We start from the raw sequence: 17,227 nt of genomic DNA on the forward strand, positions 1-17,227 counted from the left end.
GCCGCGGGCACTGACTCGCGCCCCGCTCGGCGCTGCTTGACCGGCCCCTCCCAGCCCGGGATCCTCCCGCGAGGCACGTCGCCCCAGGGCGAATTAGGAGAGAAACGGAGCCCGAGAGGGAGAGCGCGGCGAGCATGCGGAGGCGGAGGAACCTCGGCGCGCGCGGCAGAGGCGTGTAGCGCGCCTGTCTCCGGAGGGCGTGCGAGAGAGGCGCCGGGCGGTTCGCCCTCCCGGCGGCGGCGGCGGCGGCGGCGACGGCGGCGGGTCCCCAGCCCACCCTCCGCGGGCTCCGGCGCGCTGCGGCTGCGGGCGCGGGGTGCATGGAAGCGGCGGCTGCGGCGGAGGAGGCGGCGGCTGCCCCATGGAGTGTTACTACATTGTCATCAGCTCCACGCATCTCAGCAACGGACACTTTCGCAACATCAAGGGAGTTTTCCGGGGCCCTCTCAGCAAGAACGGGAACAAAACTCTGGTAATCGCTTCTGTTTGCGTCTCTGTCTCTCTGCTGCTTAAGAAGGCATTTGGAGGATTGAGGTTTCTGTGAGATTTTTGAGGTGTCGCAATTCAGTTTGGTTTACAGTATATTCATTTATTTATCTTGTGGGCAGGAGGTGAGAATTAGGTGAAGAAAAAGGGAGGAATCTGAGGGAAGCTGTGATGCATGGCTTTGGTTGACACTTAGACAACGCTCGGGACTCTCCACCTCACTCCGTAATGGTGAAAATTACCACAGCTTCTCCTTATTTGAAGCAAAATGTGTCAACAGGGCCTGTTTTTAAGAAAGAAAAATAAAAGAGCACCCTAACCCCAAGTGACCCATAGCATCTTTCGGTCTAGGAAGCTGAAGGTGAATGAGGGTGTGGGTGCCTCTCATGGAGGCAGGGAGCCATGTGACTGGTGGCGCGGGGCAAGTGGCGGGATTGAGTGATGGTCTCAGAAGGAGTTTGTGTTCCGGCTGTCTCCGGAAGGACTGGCAGCAAACTTCTCTAGTGAGAAGTTGTCAGCACAGAGCTTAACAGAGTGACTCCAGAACGTCATGCCGTCAACTTTTAAGCTATTCATTCGAAAGAGGTTGGAGACAAGTGTGAAGGGTGAGCGTTCTGACACAATCAGAGCCACAAGGAAATATGCTAGACAGACATGTTCCTGGGAGGTTCTCACCGGACCACAGAGCTTCTCTTTCAGCATTCTAGTAGGAAAAGGACCCTTGATGGATAAGAGATGTGCTGAGCATTGAGATAGTACAGGGTGATAGCGCTTACTTTTTCTTTCAAATTCCTTTAGCTACAAAACCTTCCTGCAGAACTGGCTGTCTTGGTATCTCCTGCGAAGTATACACTCCAATAAAAAAAAGTAGAGGAAGGCTCATTAGGCTAAGTACTGCAAAAAGAGTAGAGCCAGAGTAAGGCGATAATATGCAAATGTATGCCTCACTAAAGTCTGGGTCCATTAGCAAGCAGCACCGCCTCCCGCCTCCTTTTTTATAAGGTGAGTACTTAGCCCTGAATAGGTAGGGTAGGCGTTTAAGGACAGACTAAATTAGTCCAAAAGTACAGTATTCTTAATCTACTTTTCTTTATATATCTAGTAAAATGATTCTACATAAATTAAAAAAAATGTGATGTTGCATGTGTTTTTCAAGAATGAAAAGTTCTCATCTGAAATTTTAAGTGAATTCTGACATTGATGTGATGCATTTAATATTTTTTTTCCCTTGAATCTCTTGGATACACTCCTCTCAGCTCTTTTAAGACTCAAAGAAGCAGGGTTAGTTTATTGCTTTTATTATTGTTCTGGATAAGATTGTTTATTGTTGTTGAAAGTGAAAATACTCTTCTGTGGTCTTCTTTAGTGGAGTGCTATACAGAGCAGTAAGCAAAGGCTAAGTGAATTATGAAAGTTATTCTGGCTAGACTTAGAGAACTCCATTACATGTGAAGACAATATTTTTGGGGGAGGGATTTCATTTTGAAAAAAGTAAGCACTGGTTTGTTTTTTAATTCAAGTTTCACTTGTGGAAAAAGGCAAACTTATTGAACACGATCTCATCTCCATAGTTACAGTGATGATGTAGGTGATCAAACCATGAAGTAAAGTTCATAAAAAAAAATTTATTTGCCAGATCTCAACTTGTTAAAATTCTGTTAATTGCGATTCTTAAGTTAACCTTGGGCTTCTATCAAAAGCTGAACTTACTTATGCTGATTTGTTTGTTGTCGGTCTGAAGTTGATTAGTTCTTTATCACTCATTGACAACAGCTAGGTTAAAGTGTGGATTTGCCAGTTTAATCTTCAAATTAAAATAGGTGTTAAAAAGCAGCCACCTAAATGTGATGAATACACCTAAATATATGCACATGTCCGAAGCAACACACTGGGATAAAAAAAAGCTTAGAAATAGCTCCTGCCTTATTTCCCTTGGTTATAGTAAAAGGACTTAAAGAGACTTCATAGTTAATCCTTCAGGGTTGTGTTTATAAACTGCCCAAGTTTGTGTTTCCTGTGTAAGAGATTTACACTGCCTGAAATTACATAGATTTTCATATATGGTTCCCCTATATTTGAAACTATTACTTTCGAGTAATATATGTCATATATTTGTCTTCTGTGTCTTTCGATGGTTTTGTTTTTGAAGAGGGTGAGATTTATGCCTGTCTTTAAATTCAGAAAAGATTCAAAATATATTCATAAATGAATTTTTTTATTAAAGAACTTCCTATACTTACCTAAAAATGTATCTTTTATAGCACATAGGATGCTATGAGGACTAAAGATAAGCTAAAGCTTCTTACTATAAGCTAAAAACAGAAAACTGAACCTGTAACTTCTCAGAAATAGCAAACTTAATAAGAAACACAAATATTATTTTCAAAATGTATATATGCTACATTTTGAATATTTTGAAGCAAGAATTTATGGTTGTCACATTTTTAACCCCAGTTCTGTAGAGTAATAATTATAAGATCTTTTTTAGTTTCTTTTCTATTTGATTTTGACATATTTTGAAGTTTTGCCTTTAAAAACATCACATTCTGCATTTTGGAATATGTATTAAAATAATTTTAATAGTATCTTATTCTTTTTTTTATTATTATTTCAGGAAGGCATAACTTAAAACATAAAACCCATTCAGGGAAGAGGTACTTTGGTTTTTCCAAAGAGATTCCAATTATTTTCAGTCACTAGATAACTAATGGATATTTCGAACATTTAAAAAATTCATATTTTTAAAACATGATTTTATAGTCTTTAAAAATTATTGAACTGATTTAAGATAGCCTATAACTGCTAATTCAGTGTTCTTTCATGAATTAGAAGTTACCTATAAAGTTACTTACAGAATAAAACTCAGTTTTTAGTGACATTAACAACTTTATTCCTAAATCCAGAATGTAATTCTGTCACTCATATTGAGGAGATTATCAAAATGTCCAGGCCTTCCCATAGGTCATATTGTGTCATTTACACAATGAAATTTTAAGAAATACTTAAAGACTAAGCCTGTTGTTAATCTTGACCCTACTTTTGAGCTTTTAAATTTGTTCCTCTTCACAATTTTAACGGAAAATATACAAATTTCCATTTTGCAAGGTCCTACAAGAAAAGAGAAAGGTCACTCTATTTGTCATGATTTCTATTATAATTAGCATCATATCTATGATATAGATTTAATACCATGGAATAAGAAATAAGCTAATATTTTATTAGTGCTCCAAAATATATCTGAATAAGTTATATGATTTAATGACAGTGAATGAAGTTTATCATCCATATATTCTCATTGTTTTTCCTTAGATTATTCCAAACCATCATTGCATTGTGTATGCAGTTGTTTTTTGGATAAAGACATTTTGTTATACTTATGTTTTGCAATTGATCCACAGTTTTTTTGCCCTAATTATATATTTTAAAACTTTTAATACAAATATTATTACATATATTTAATACATAATTTAAATATATATTTAATCACTTTTAATACAGAATTTGGAGTTTGTCTGTGGAACTTTGGAAATCATTATTAATTTGTTTATTACATTCTGGTAATACAATTGGTCAGCATTTTTGTATTCCACAAGAGCATTTTGTCTGTTCTATAACTATGAAATTCAAAAATAATGAGTACTGGTTTTGAGGTCATACACTGGGTCAATATTATAATGCAGATTTCCTGACTAGACATATTTCCTTTATAATTGATGCAGTAAATTAGGGAAGCCTTAGAAATTGGCATGATAATATTCATACTGATGAAATGATGGTATTGATTTCATCTATTGTGTGAAGGCATTATTTGAAGGCACTCTACTTTTCCACTTGCCTTTGGGCATGGAGAAAGAGTGCCAGACTCACAGAATAATTTGAATTCAAATTTATTTTATTTATCATCCTCCAATATGCAGCCATGAGTAGTTTTTGTCCTGCCTAAGCCTTGTTTTTGAAGGCTGTCCTCCGTTTCCAAAATACTAAGTACCAGGTTTGGCAAGAAAAGTTGTGTTGATTTACTAATCAGCTCTCAACATATTTGTTATTTAGTTCATTCAGATTTATCAAGATGCTTTAATTGCAAAGCACTATTCTAAGCCGCACAGGCTCTGTGCTAAGTATCATGTACTAAATATTGTGCATTAAGATATATTCATGGATGCTCCTGTTCATTTAGAATGTTTTGAAAAAATATTCATGTATTTTGACAAGTTTGCAAGTTCCTTGTCACTCAAGACATTTTCATATGTATGCATTTTGAACAGTATGAAAAAATTCTGGATTTTTTCCTTGTGTATAGGAACTCACTAAAATTAGGTAGGCCTTTGAAATATACTATGTGGACTTTTGTTCTAATTATCATAATCTAATATAACATTATTATTCATGTTATTCCCTTACACATTTCTATGTCTCCTACAGAATATAATTTAAAAAGCTTCTTCACTCACTAAAACCCATTTATGTGGCACATTTAAGATTGCACATAAGACTAAAGAAGCCAATTGTTGAATTAGTGCTGCTGAAATGTTATTGTTGGATTAATATCCTCTAGAAAGGTCAGGGGTGAGGTTTTGGGTGAGTAATATATTACCAAACTTCCCTGCTTTATAAGCTTGCTCACATAATTAGTAAGTTATATATTTCTCCAAGTTTCTCTTGAACACATTCAGTATTGAAGACTACCTTGTGTCTCACTTTTCTGAACTTAAGATGTCATACATTCTTTGCTATACTTGTTTTTCACTCTGGCAAAACTTTACAACATTTGCATTTTCAGTGCACATTATTGGAGTAAGGAAAGTAACTTAAGGTTGAAATATTGACATTATGAACTGCTCAAAAACGTAAGCGATGTTTTAAGGCAAATGTTGTCAAGTAATACCCATGATTCTAACATGTCTTTTTTAGTTCATCGATTATTTAACATATTTTTGATAGCTGAAATTCAAATAGTGACATACTGTCTTTTCTGTGTTTCTCAGTTATGTACCCAGTATGTTCCAGTTTATTGATGACTGTGATTATGTGAATGACAAGAGCCTGGGGACCACTAGTCCAAACGTTTCATATAGTTGTGCTCAGGGCCAAGTTCAGGCTGCCGAAGTAGTTTAGTGTGCACTGTGTTTTAAAGTATTTGGGCTTAAATGCCATTCAAAGAGAAAAACACTTTATAGTTTGCTACTGTCTGTACTGTTTTTTACTGTTATGTAAGTTTTCACTTATTTATATTACCTTCCTGACCAGTGAAGGCACTTGAATTTTCTACCTCTTGTTTAGTCTGAGAACCAAATTTTACACACAGGAAGACAGAAACATTTTCATCATTCTACATGTGCTCTTCATGGTGCCAACTTTTAGACAGACAGTAGTCTTCCAAAAAGTTTTTGGCATATTCGTGTGTTTCTATACTGTTTACTGTTTTTCGGTTGAACTGCTTAACAGTATTCTCCAGGTCACATAGCTAAGAATACTATCATAATAAAGAAATGTGGATTTGAAGATGATGCATTTTTTCATTTTAGAATTGCACACTTTCGCTCAGACCACGGGTGTTTGTGGTAATTTTTTGCTGTTTTTGTTCTTTTTAAAAATTAATTTTGAATGTAGTTTTATTCTTTATACTTTTGGTAAACATGTTTAGTTCATGTAACATTTAGAAAACAGTTTTGTGAAAGTATTATGCACACGAGAAATCATACTTTTTAATAATTGGAATCATAATACAGTGTTGAGATAATTTTCTCCAGGGACCCTGTTTAACTGAGATATTACTATTGAAGGCAATTGTTGTTTATTAGGAGTTTGAGTAATCTTTCCAGAGAGGAAAAAACATAGCAGTTTTAATCTGTGGTATACTGCCACCAAAAATTCATTAAGAAATTATTTATACTTATTCGTCACTTTTTATATTGCTAGCTACAAATTAATAGTTGTATTAATTCTATTCCCTAAAAATCTTAGCCTGAAACCATTTGATCTGTTTTATCTCATTCTAAATTATCCTCTGCCTCTGAGAAAATTCTTATCGTACATAAAATATTGTGATGGTGTTTTCAACTATAAGATTTCATTAATTTTATAAATGTATTACAGTACATTTCCTAGCACAGTCTAAGATAAAGTGGGGTAATAAATAATTAAAACTCAGTCCTAGTTGTCAAAATAACGAAGTCCATTACCTGATGTAGTACTCTGGACTCTTTCATAATGGCTTGGCACCATTAGAAGAAAGTTATATACTTTTCTAAATGTTAGTACATTTAACGTATTAAATGTTTATGATGACAATGCCATATTCAAATGATAAGAAAACACTTTTTACTTAAGTAGCTTTAGAAAAATGAGCTCTGCTGAGTGTGCTGACTAGTTTTACATATCAACCAGAATAGTCGCCAGTTATTTAAACAAACACTAATCTAGTTGCTGTGGAGGTATTTTGTAGGTATAGTTAATGTTTCTAATCAGTCAACTTCAAGTAAAGGAGATTACCCTCTATAATATGGCTGGGTCTCATGTAATCAGTTGAAAGGCTGTAAGAGCAAATACTTGAGTTCTTCTGGTGAGGAAGAAATTCTGCCTCAAGACTGCAGCATCAAATCCTTCTCTGAGTTTCCAGCCTACTCGCCTGCCCTGCTGAAGCCCAACTGAGTCGATTCCCAGCTCCTTAAAATAAAGCTCTCTCCTTCTCTTTTCCTCCCCGTCTCCCTCTGCCTCCCTCTCCTCCATCTCCGTATGTTCCCCCCCGCCCCGCCCCATTCTCTCTCCATCTCTCCTCTTGGTTCTGTTTATCTGGAGAGCCTCAGTTGACACCCTAAGGATCAGTTATTACATCTCTTTTACAATAAAACAGCTCAATATTTGAAATATAAATCATATCCAATTCCAATTGGATTTAATTGGAAACAGGTGAAATTGACATCATTAAACTATTCAGGTTTAAAAATTGATAGAACTTAATGTGGAATGGTTCCGTTGTTTTATAAAGGAATGTATAATAACTTTATTGTAATATTTGTCTGGACTACCTTGTCTCTCGATCAATCCCCCTCCTCCTCCCAAAAAGCTTTAATAAAACTGTAAAATATAAGAAGCCTTATCTGTTCAGTTCCAATGGCTAATCATACATGCATTTATTGTATTTGAAGAAAATTAGACTGTCCTTAAATGAGAGGAAATATTTTTAAACTTAGTATCAAAAGTGTTCGTTTTGATAGCCTACATTTAAGAAAATTTAGAGTGGCTGTGTAAAATGAAGATTTTATGTTTTTTATGAAGAACATACAGAATGATGTCAGTAACCACTAGCCAAAACCCACCAGGAACACAGCTCTAGTCGAACCAAGTTGGACATATTGGTACTTGGTGGAACAAGATGAACTGTACATCATGGGGGACCTTGATGCATCTCCTGAAGACGAATTAGGGAGAGTTCTATAGGATTTGGGATTCTGTAAGGTGATTTTGTGTAGAGTTTCTTAACACATTGTTTTATTCTGGATTGTCCTGTGAGGAAGAAGGGCCAGTTCTCTGATTGGCTGACTTACTGCTTTTTGTGTAGGAGACGAGGAATGGAGTGGGGTCAAGCCACAGTTGGGGAAGAAGCAGCTTTTGCTCATGTTGGCTGGCAGATGGGAGGTTTGGTAACAACAGTGTTTTTGTTTTTGTCTGTGCTCAAACATGATTGCACAGTGGTCTTGTTTTCTCCTACTTCCATTGTGCTCTTAGATGACCTCTTCTGATGTTAGTGGACTGGGAGACTGTTCATGTTTGATAACAGAACACCACACATTACTTTTAGATCCAGACAAGCTCCTAGCTGACACTTCGTAGGGGCTGCTTTTTTCTTTCTCAGGTATGGCATGAGAACAGATGGTTGCAAATGAGAGGGAGGCAGGACCATCACAGAAGAGAATTTCCAGGGAAGGAGATCGAAAGCCAGGAAATTTTAGGGATGAGGGAGGGAAGGAGAATGGAGGACATGTGCCCTGCACAGGCACGTTAATATGAGGACTTGGGGAGATAAAAGTCACCCATCCCTTGAGAGAGTTACGGGGGAAGGAGTTTTCAAGAGAGAAAAACTTCAGTTGGAGTAAAATGGTGTAGTGAAATGCCAGCAAAAAGTCTAAAGCTATAGAGATTTCATTGATATGGGACAATTCTGAATTCAGGACACAGTCCAAGTGTATTAGGACATGTAGAAATACAGAGAATTGTGTCATAAGAGGATGTGACATAATCATATGGAGACTGAAGTCCAGAAAATGAAAAAGAATTTGGGCTTCTTGTGGCAACTGACATTATTGCGGATACAGGGCAGAATAAAACAGGGCAGAATAAAATTGGTTCTGATAATCCCAGTGCAGGTAGCAGTAGCAGTGGAACGGGGGAGGGTGACAAAGAGGTAAGAGTCCTGAGGGAAACACTCAGAGTTCTTGGGCTCACCTTGGACGCCTCCTGTGAAGCTGAATAATGCCCAGCTCTGATCTGAGCCTCACAGCTTTCTGCTGACCTTGCTGAACTATGGCAGAGGGGCTTGGTTAGTCCCGCTGCATGGATTTCCTCCCGTATTCAGCCCCTGGGGGTGGGGTGGGGTCATTGTATTAATGATGACTCAAATCCAAATTGCCTTGTGTCCTTCAGATAGGAAACACCTAAAGAGTTTGATGTGGAGCAAGCAAATTTTATTTGGAGAGAATTTAGGAAATTGCCAAGCACCTTAGATGAATGATGGAACTCAGGAGAGTTTTGGACAATAAGTTACTGGGGAGGAAGTGAAACCATTTAGGAGAAAGGAAGGGATTTAATAATGAGGCGTTTGTACTAAATGGTTTTTCTTACAAGCGGTCAAGGACAGAAAGATGGGATAAAATATGGATTTTCTCTTTGTTTAATGAATGGGTCTCAAGTGACATGGTCCAGTGGCCTCCAAGGAAGTGTCAGCGAAGGTACAGAAAAGTTATCTTTGTGGTATTTCCCTCAAAACCTGCTATTTAGCAAATCACTTCTTGCTGAAATGGGACAAAATACCTTCACGGTAGGGAAGAGAATGACTACTTTCACTCCAGGACTGTGTTCTTGCATCCAGTCTAGCATGTCTTCATCAAAATACTTACTGTCATGCCTACATAGTGGCTGAAAGCACAAACATTTTATCACCAGATGGATCTGAGCTCATATTCTAGATAGCCCTCTGTATCAGTAAATAGTGGGTGAAGCTTCTTGTAATCAAAATCCCAGGTATCAACTCTGTATCTATATAGTGTTTTATAGAAAAGTTTTAATAGAGTAGAAATATGCAACTAGATATTTTTGGACTTTAAGTGACTCAATAATGTCAAGGCTAAAGACTCTGATTTTATTTTTATTTTTCCTACAGTTGTAAGATGGCTATTGCTCCAGTCACCACGTCTACATTCTAAGCTAGTAAGGAGGACGGACAGGAAGTCGAATGTTATTTTTTTTTCCTAAGAAATCCCACTCTGGTGTTTGCTGATATCTCTGGCTGAAACTGTGTCGCAGAACCACTTCTAAGCGTGGGGAAGTACGGAAACATGACTAATTAAGCCAAGCACATTGCTAATCTTAATAAACTCAGCGTTACGTTAGTAAGAAAAAGAGGCAATTGATTAGATAAGAGAAGCCTACCACAGCTGGTCACTAGCTTTATGACCTTGGTCAAGTTCACCTCTCTATGTTATATTTTCCTTCAATGGAGATGATACTGATACCTGCCTAGAAAATAAGTTTGCACATCAAATGGGATGAAGCAAATAAAGTAATTTGCACAAGGTTTGTCACTAGTGAACTCCCAATAAATGGGGGCAGCTATTGACAGTGTTTCATACTGAAACATTCATATATAGGAAGTCTTCTGTTCAATTCAGTATGTATAAATTTACAAAATTTGGACACTTTTAGTATTGAACAATATCAGTATTTTCTTTTTTCTCCTCTTTTTACACCTGGCACCTCTTCCATATATTATCCCCACCCCAAGATTTATAAAATCTCCTCCCTTAAATATGGATTAGGCCCTAAGTATTCTAGTAGATAAAGAAATGAAAATCTTATGGAAACTTTACAATATCAGGCATTCTTTCGACTCATAAAGTTCATGGAACTATGCTTTGTACTCCTAGGAAGCTGGCTTTTCGGGAAAGCTTAGAATTTCTTTTAACTCTCTTCAATAATGATTTCAGTAGCTGTAATTCTCTTGCCGTGTCCTGGATCAGTGCAGTTCTGGTGTAACAAAATGAATATTTACACTAGGGGGCGGCATAGCATTTCCTCTTGCTATCATGTAGCCAGGAATAGTAAATAATCATGCATTAATAAATGTGTCAACTATAGGGCTACCACAGTTTTATTAGCTAAAGAATCACTTCAAAATTTTACTGGCCAAGAAGTCAGCAAGGAAATGCGAAATAGCTGTGATGTATTTGCTCTACACTTTGTGTACGTCACGAAGTAATTATTCTTGCCCATTCTCTACCTCGGTCACATGTCATATGTGTAGTAAGATGGAGCTGACATACAGTTGATGTCCAATCATACCTTACTAGAATATCACTGTTGGCTGTAAAAGTGTCCGTTTTCACTCTTGAAATTGATATTTCTGGTTACTTCTGAGCACCTTCAACCTACTAGTTTCATGATTCTTAATGCCCAATTTATTTTAATGTCATAGTTGATTTATAATTAAATTTGATTGATATTTTCATGAACTACATTGCTAAGCAAAATACAGATGGACTGTGAGGACCAGTATTTGTTGAAACCCAAATAGCTACAACACAAAGTAAAAAGTATGTGAAATTGTGAAATCCAACCCTGATTTTCATGATTGCCACCTGCGACATTACAGAAAAATAGTTTAAAAAAGCAGAGACTTAAATTTCCCAGTTTTATTAAAATGTAATGGAATTTCCTCCGTAGAAATCAGAATTAGATTTCTTAGGGAAAACGTGCACATTGCATAAAGTAGCACAAACTGTCCTATTTGTGTTACTAATCACTGTGAAATTATTGATACAGCATGAAAGATGCAATTTTTATGATCAGGACTTAGAGGAGTTGATACTATGATAGTTGTTGTACTCAAAAACTCACAGGGCTGTTTTTTTAGATATTAAAAATTTCAGATGTTGCACAGTATCTATTGCTATCCTGGAGAGCCACATTTAAGACAATCTGTAACTCTGTTATTCTACAGTAAAGGGTTAGCGAAGTTAATAATAATAATAATAACAATAATAATAATAATAATAATAATAATAATAATAATAATAATAATAATATAGAGTCAAAACAAAGCAATCCTCTTTGTACAGTACCTAGCATAGCTTCCCTTGCCATAAGCAGGCTCTGCAATAAAACGGGCATTTATTCTGGTCCCCGCTGTTTCCTCTTCCACTTTTTATGGCACATTATTCTGTGGCTATCTATAAATTTCTATTCATAAAGACGAAACACCCACAAATTTGAATGTGTTAGCACAGTGTTGGGCACATTCAGCTGTAAGCATAATTTGATGGTGTAAGAAGAAAATTAGAGATAGGAGATATTGTTTACTTAGATGTTAAACTAAGCTTAATTAAAATACTGTATCAGTAATTCAATTCAGGTATGCCACAGTCTGAGCAAATATTCACCTTCCAGTCATTAAACATGCCAACTATTTTGACTCATAATAAAGTGCCAATACAATTATATCAACTATAGAAACGACAGGTAATGTGAGAAATTCTCTTTTTTCTCAGTACCGTACATAAAATGAGTATAGTATCTATTCTTGGGCGCAGGCGAAATAGATTTGCACACACACAGCAAAATCGTGCATGCGCGAACCCCAGTGCTCTCTTGCTCACGCGCTCTCTCCTCTCCACCATCTCCCGTTCCCTCCTTCTTCCTCTCTTTTTCTCTCACTCTTCCTCTCTTTTTCTCTCCCTCCAACCCCCTTCTTGCTATGCCCCCACCGAGTGGTCTAGAAAAACAGAGAGCATATTGCTTTTACAGTTTCAGCCTGTCTGCATGTCTGCTTTTCAGGAAGTACATAGACTTCTAGTAGCAGTTTCGGCCAGGTTCAGAGAGCAAAAACATTATTCACTTGCAAAGCAATTAAGAGCTTCCTTTCCCCTGACCTCAGCCACCAGATATAATATCAGAGATCTGAAACTAATACTGCAGAGATTTTGAGAAATCGGAAGCAACTAAATGGTCAAAGTTCCACTGGATGAGCACAATTCTAGGAATTAAAAATAAATAAATAGAGAGAAAGGAGGGAGCAAGAAAGGAAGGAAGGTAGGAAGGAAAGGGAAGAGATAATTAATTCTTAGGCAGTAGGGAAGAGTGTAAGCTTATATCAGAAGGTTTATCAATTTAAATAATTAGATGACGGTACATGCAGGTTTGCCTGGGGTAAGCCCTGTTTAGATTGTTGTCCTGGAATGCTCAATAATGGTACTGCCTTTAACTCTTAGAATTATTCTGACCTGGATGATAATCTGTATGATCATCCTGCTAAATATAGAAACTTCCAGAGTGACCGGAATCTGCCTGAATTGATCCCCCATTCTCTGTCCTGGCTTAAAACCTACATTCCTTTAGAATTTGTAGATTCTTATGAGAATGCTGTCCACAGATGCTGTGTTTAATATGATGCTTGGCTACTTTTTCAACAATCCTAAACCCTATAATCTGCCCTGATGAAAGGAATGTAGTTATTCTTCTCACCTTCTGGCAGGTTGGGTTGAGCCTCATAATAGAAGAAGGGATTTGCAGAGGCAGGACGATGCAAAGACACAGGGTCAGTTGGAGATCACTTGAGGCAGCTGCAGGAGAGTGAAGAGGAGAAGGGAGCCACAGGGATCGTCCAGTGGCCACAGACCAGCCACACCTTGTCAGAAAGAGTTTCTGGGGCTGGACAGCCAGCTGCGTTGTTCCAGGCTGACCACTTTAGTGGCAGGATTTTGCCCAGGCATTGCCAGTTTCTGTTCCTCAACAAGCTTCATTCAACAGTGTCACCTTTGAATCTGTCAGCTACCTAACACTCTTCCAATACATGTATTTTATGCTTCATTTAATGAGTTAATTTTGATTATTGTTAGCTGAGAAACCTGACTAGAATTAGGACAGCTGTAGAATTGTAATTTTTTTTCAAGAATGTGAACAGTTTGCTGGGTTTTACATCCAGAGAGTTTTGACAGTGTTTCACAGACTCTGCCTCCCATCATTCCTCCTTTTTTTTTTTTTTTTTTTTTTGTAAGTAATGGAAAACGTTCAGCCTCTGGAACTGAGGAGTCCTAGGTTTGAATTCTGACTTTGTCACCTGGCCCAGTTATTTAACCTCTCTTAGTTTCTATTTCTTTATAAATAACAAAAATTATAATTCGTTTAGTCCCTGCTGTACACCAAATGTTATTTGAAACATATTGAATAAATTATGTATAATTTCTGCTGAAATGCTTTACGATGGGTATGTGAGGACACGATTGTTGTAAGGATTAAACAATATAAGGGAGTTTTTTACTTCAGTGTCTGGCACATAATCAAAGCTATTGTTATTTTTAACTGTTACCGATTCTTAAAGAAGACTTGTCCTTCCTTCCTTCCAAAGCCGATACTTGGACTTGTGCTTTTCAAATAGAACATGAGAGCTACCAGATGAATGACACAGAATATAGTTGCTTTAGAGACTCCAGTGAAAAATAGGCCAGGGAATTAATTGATCATATAATTTAGTGTCTATATATGGAATATGAGTAGATTACCTAGCTTATCCTGTCCAGGAAAACTGAAGCTCTCTGGCGTAGATCCTAAACTAGATGATTATAATTATCACTTGAGTACTTAGAAAATACAACATCCTGGACTTCACTTCATAGCTACTAACTCTTAATATCAATGGTGAGGGTCCAGGAATCTAGCTTTCCTGAGAGCCCTCAGATGACTCTCACTTTCCCAGGATAAAATGCACCTGGGTTGGTATCAGTGGTCTTGCTCCAGTAGGATGCATGGATGCCACGCATTTACACTTAGTATGAGAGTTGATGCCCTGTTCTTCTCCTTTCTTAGGTTCTCTACCCAGCACTCCTCATCATCCCACCCCTGCACCCAAAGAGATCCTTTCCAGGCTGCAAAAATACATTTGTTTCATAGTGAAGAAAAATGAAATTAGAGAAAAAGTTAGTTAGAAAATAAAGGGACTTAATCTTAAAATTTAAGAGTCCAACAGATGTAGAAGGGATGAAAATGTAAGACTTTACGTTGTAAGCAGCAAAAATTCGAGTTCTGGGTTCAACTTCATGAGACAATTTAGTTAACTTGGCCAATTTCCTTTTCAACCATGCTTTGGATATATTAATTCATGTAGAAATTAGGGATAATAATGCATTTTATAGTATTTAATGATTTTCCATGTGTGCTTTTGTTTTTAATCATTGTATTGTACATCAAAGCAAATGGTTGAGCTAGTAAAGAGATAAACATAAGATAATTTACAAAATAAAAAAGTGTAAAGGTGAATAGCTTTATGAAATGCAAGGTGATACTAGGTACTTCTAAGAAAAGTATGTCAAAGATTTAACATTGATAGCCTGGATTTATAAATAAAATAATATATCGTAATTATATTCTTATTAAATCAGATGATATATCTCAGTTACCTTTGACATACAAATTCCTTTCCATATTTTATTTTTAAATTTCGCCTAGATATTCTTAAGTCATTGTTTACATATATGGGATTACCTTTTATCATTGTTTAAAATTTTATTTGTAATGTGACATGATCCCATCAGAATCAATTCTGCAATAATTGTGTGGTTCTGTTAGTTATTTAATATAGTTTGACAAATGAGGTAAGTGTCTGTGATTAGTCCTATCTAAATCATATTTTCAAACTATAGTTTCAAATTCTAAGAATAAATCAACTCATTTATTTTAAGCTTTCAGTTTTTGCATGCTTATTCTCTCAGGTTCAGTGCTAGACCTTACATAAAATATTTGTTTAATCATTTCAGCAACTGTTTAATTTGGTCCTCTTACAATCACCACTTACAAAAAAAGACTTAGTTTTATTCAAGGTCATCATTCAAGGTCATCTCTGTTGTTCAAGGTCATCTCAATGTCTTGTAGACACTGTAGGGATATGAATACTGAGACTTAATGTACATATGTCCATGTCCATTTCATTCTCTTTAGTGTAGCACAGAAATAATGATGCCACATTCTCAGATCCTAGAATACATGGCTGTGTCCAGTTATAGAGATTTAGAATTAGGAAGTCTATATATAAAATCCTTAACTATTTCCCCCAAATATCATGGTTTTATTTTCAAAAATGTTTTTTAATTTTATCTTTCTAATTGTTTTCCTAATTTTGATTCCAAAGTCTGGATACTTAGTGAAAATTGGCCTCATTGTCCATTTGTTTGCCTCTCAGTAGTATTCAGTGGAGACATTTTCATGTTCCTTTATCTTCTCATAGGTAACCGAACAGAAGCTAGTTAATTAGTTAAATCATGTAAATGTCAGATTGTATGTTTTATATACATTATATATTGCACCAAGGCAGAAAAAGATTATTTAGTAAAAGATGATTTCAGTAAAATTCAGGGCTTAAGATATTTTTCTGTACTTTGAATTCACTTTGCAGTTCCTTCCCCCAGCTTTTTTCATTTCTAGTGTTTGCAGTCTTCTATTTACTGACTATTAAGTGTAATAAAAGTCTTGAAACTAAAGCAGATAATAAATTATTTGCAAGTCATTTATAGCTGAAAGTGCACCATCATTTTCCAGCATGTATTATTGGGTTTTTCATTTATGGGAATAAGAGAAACTGTACATTTTCTAATCACAGGGCTTTGCAGCACACATTTGTAGAGGGCTGGCTTTCAGTTTTAGACAATTCATAACGTGTAGGTTATCCTCCCATCTTTCTCAGAAGATTATTTTCAGGGAGAGTACAAGAAAATGAAAAGATTTGAAGCTTTTGAACACATTTTTTTGGTGGAACGCTGGTGCTTCTACATTTATTTTCCCCTAATTGCTGGCTGTGCTGCAAAGGAGAGGAACAGGTGATGGGAGGGGCAGGGAGAAAAGCACCTTGTGATGTGTGAACAAAAAGGAGCTTTTGAGCGGCCCTTTGATATGTCTCGGAAAGAATTTTCTACTCTCTCTATCCTCATCAGTTTGGTCCAAGTATAAACTGTGTGTATATATATTTAAGATAAAAACTTTAAATGTAGTCATAAGCCCTCCTGGGGTATCTGGAATCTGGAGAGAATAGGAACATCTTTTAAAGATTGATGATATTGTTATCCTGAGAAAATATTATAGTAACTTTTTGTTGTGGAGAATAAAGGAAGTCAACCTAATCCAGTACAAAACAGAAGCTAGAAACAAAAACTGTATGGCTAAAAATAAAGTTGATAATAAATAGTATCCTCAGAGTAGAGACTCACAAGATAGCAGCATACCCCTACATCACATTTCTTTTAAGTTCGTATTTTATATAAACGTGTTTTTAATACAAAAAGCATATCATTATTTTTTAAAATTTCTGGTCAGTCATAGAAAAGAATAAAATAATGTCATTTGCAACAACATGGATGGACCTGGAGATTGTCATACCAAGTGAAGTAAGCCAGAAAGAAAAAGAAAAATACCATATGGTATCACTTATATGTGGAATCTAAAAGAATGACACAAATGAACTAATTTACAAAACAGAAACAGA

At 36.5% G+C, this 17,227-nt stretch overlaps 1 protein-coding gene across 1 annotated transcript in view; it reads left to right on the forward strand.

Moving 5' to 3' along the window:
• Positions 1-277: 277 nt before the first annotated feature.
• The window catches only part of ZNF804A (zinc finger protein 804A), a 244,206-nt gene continuing 227,256 nt past the window's right edge, over positions 278-17,227 (forward strand). The window contains exon 1 of the mRNA XM_010991717.3: positions 278-472. Within this exon, the coding sequence (XP_010990019.3) occupies positions 362-472 (111 nt within the window). The 5' untranslated portion in view covers positions 278-361. The remainder of the gene's footprint in view (positions 473-17,227) is intronic.

Source organism: Camelus dromedarius, chromosome 4 (genome assembly GCF_036321535.1).
Source record: "Camelus dromedarius isolate mCamDro1 chromosome 4, mCamDro1.pat, whole genome shotgun sequence".
NCBI lineage: Eukaryota > Metazoa > Chordata > Mammalia > Artiodactyla > Camelidae > Camelus > Camelus dromedarius.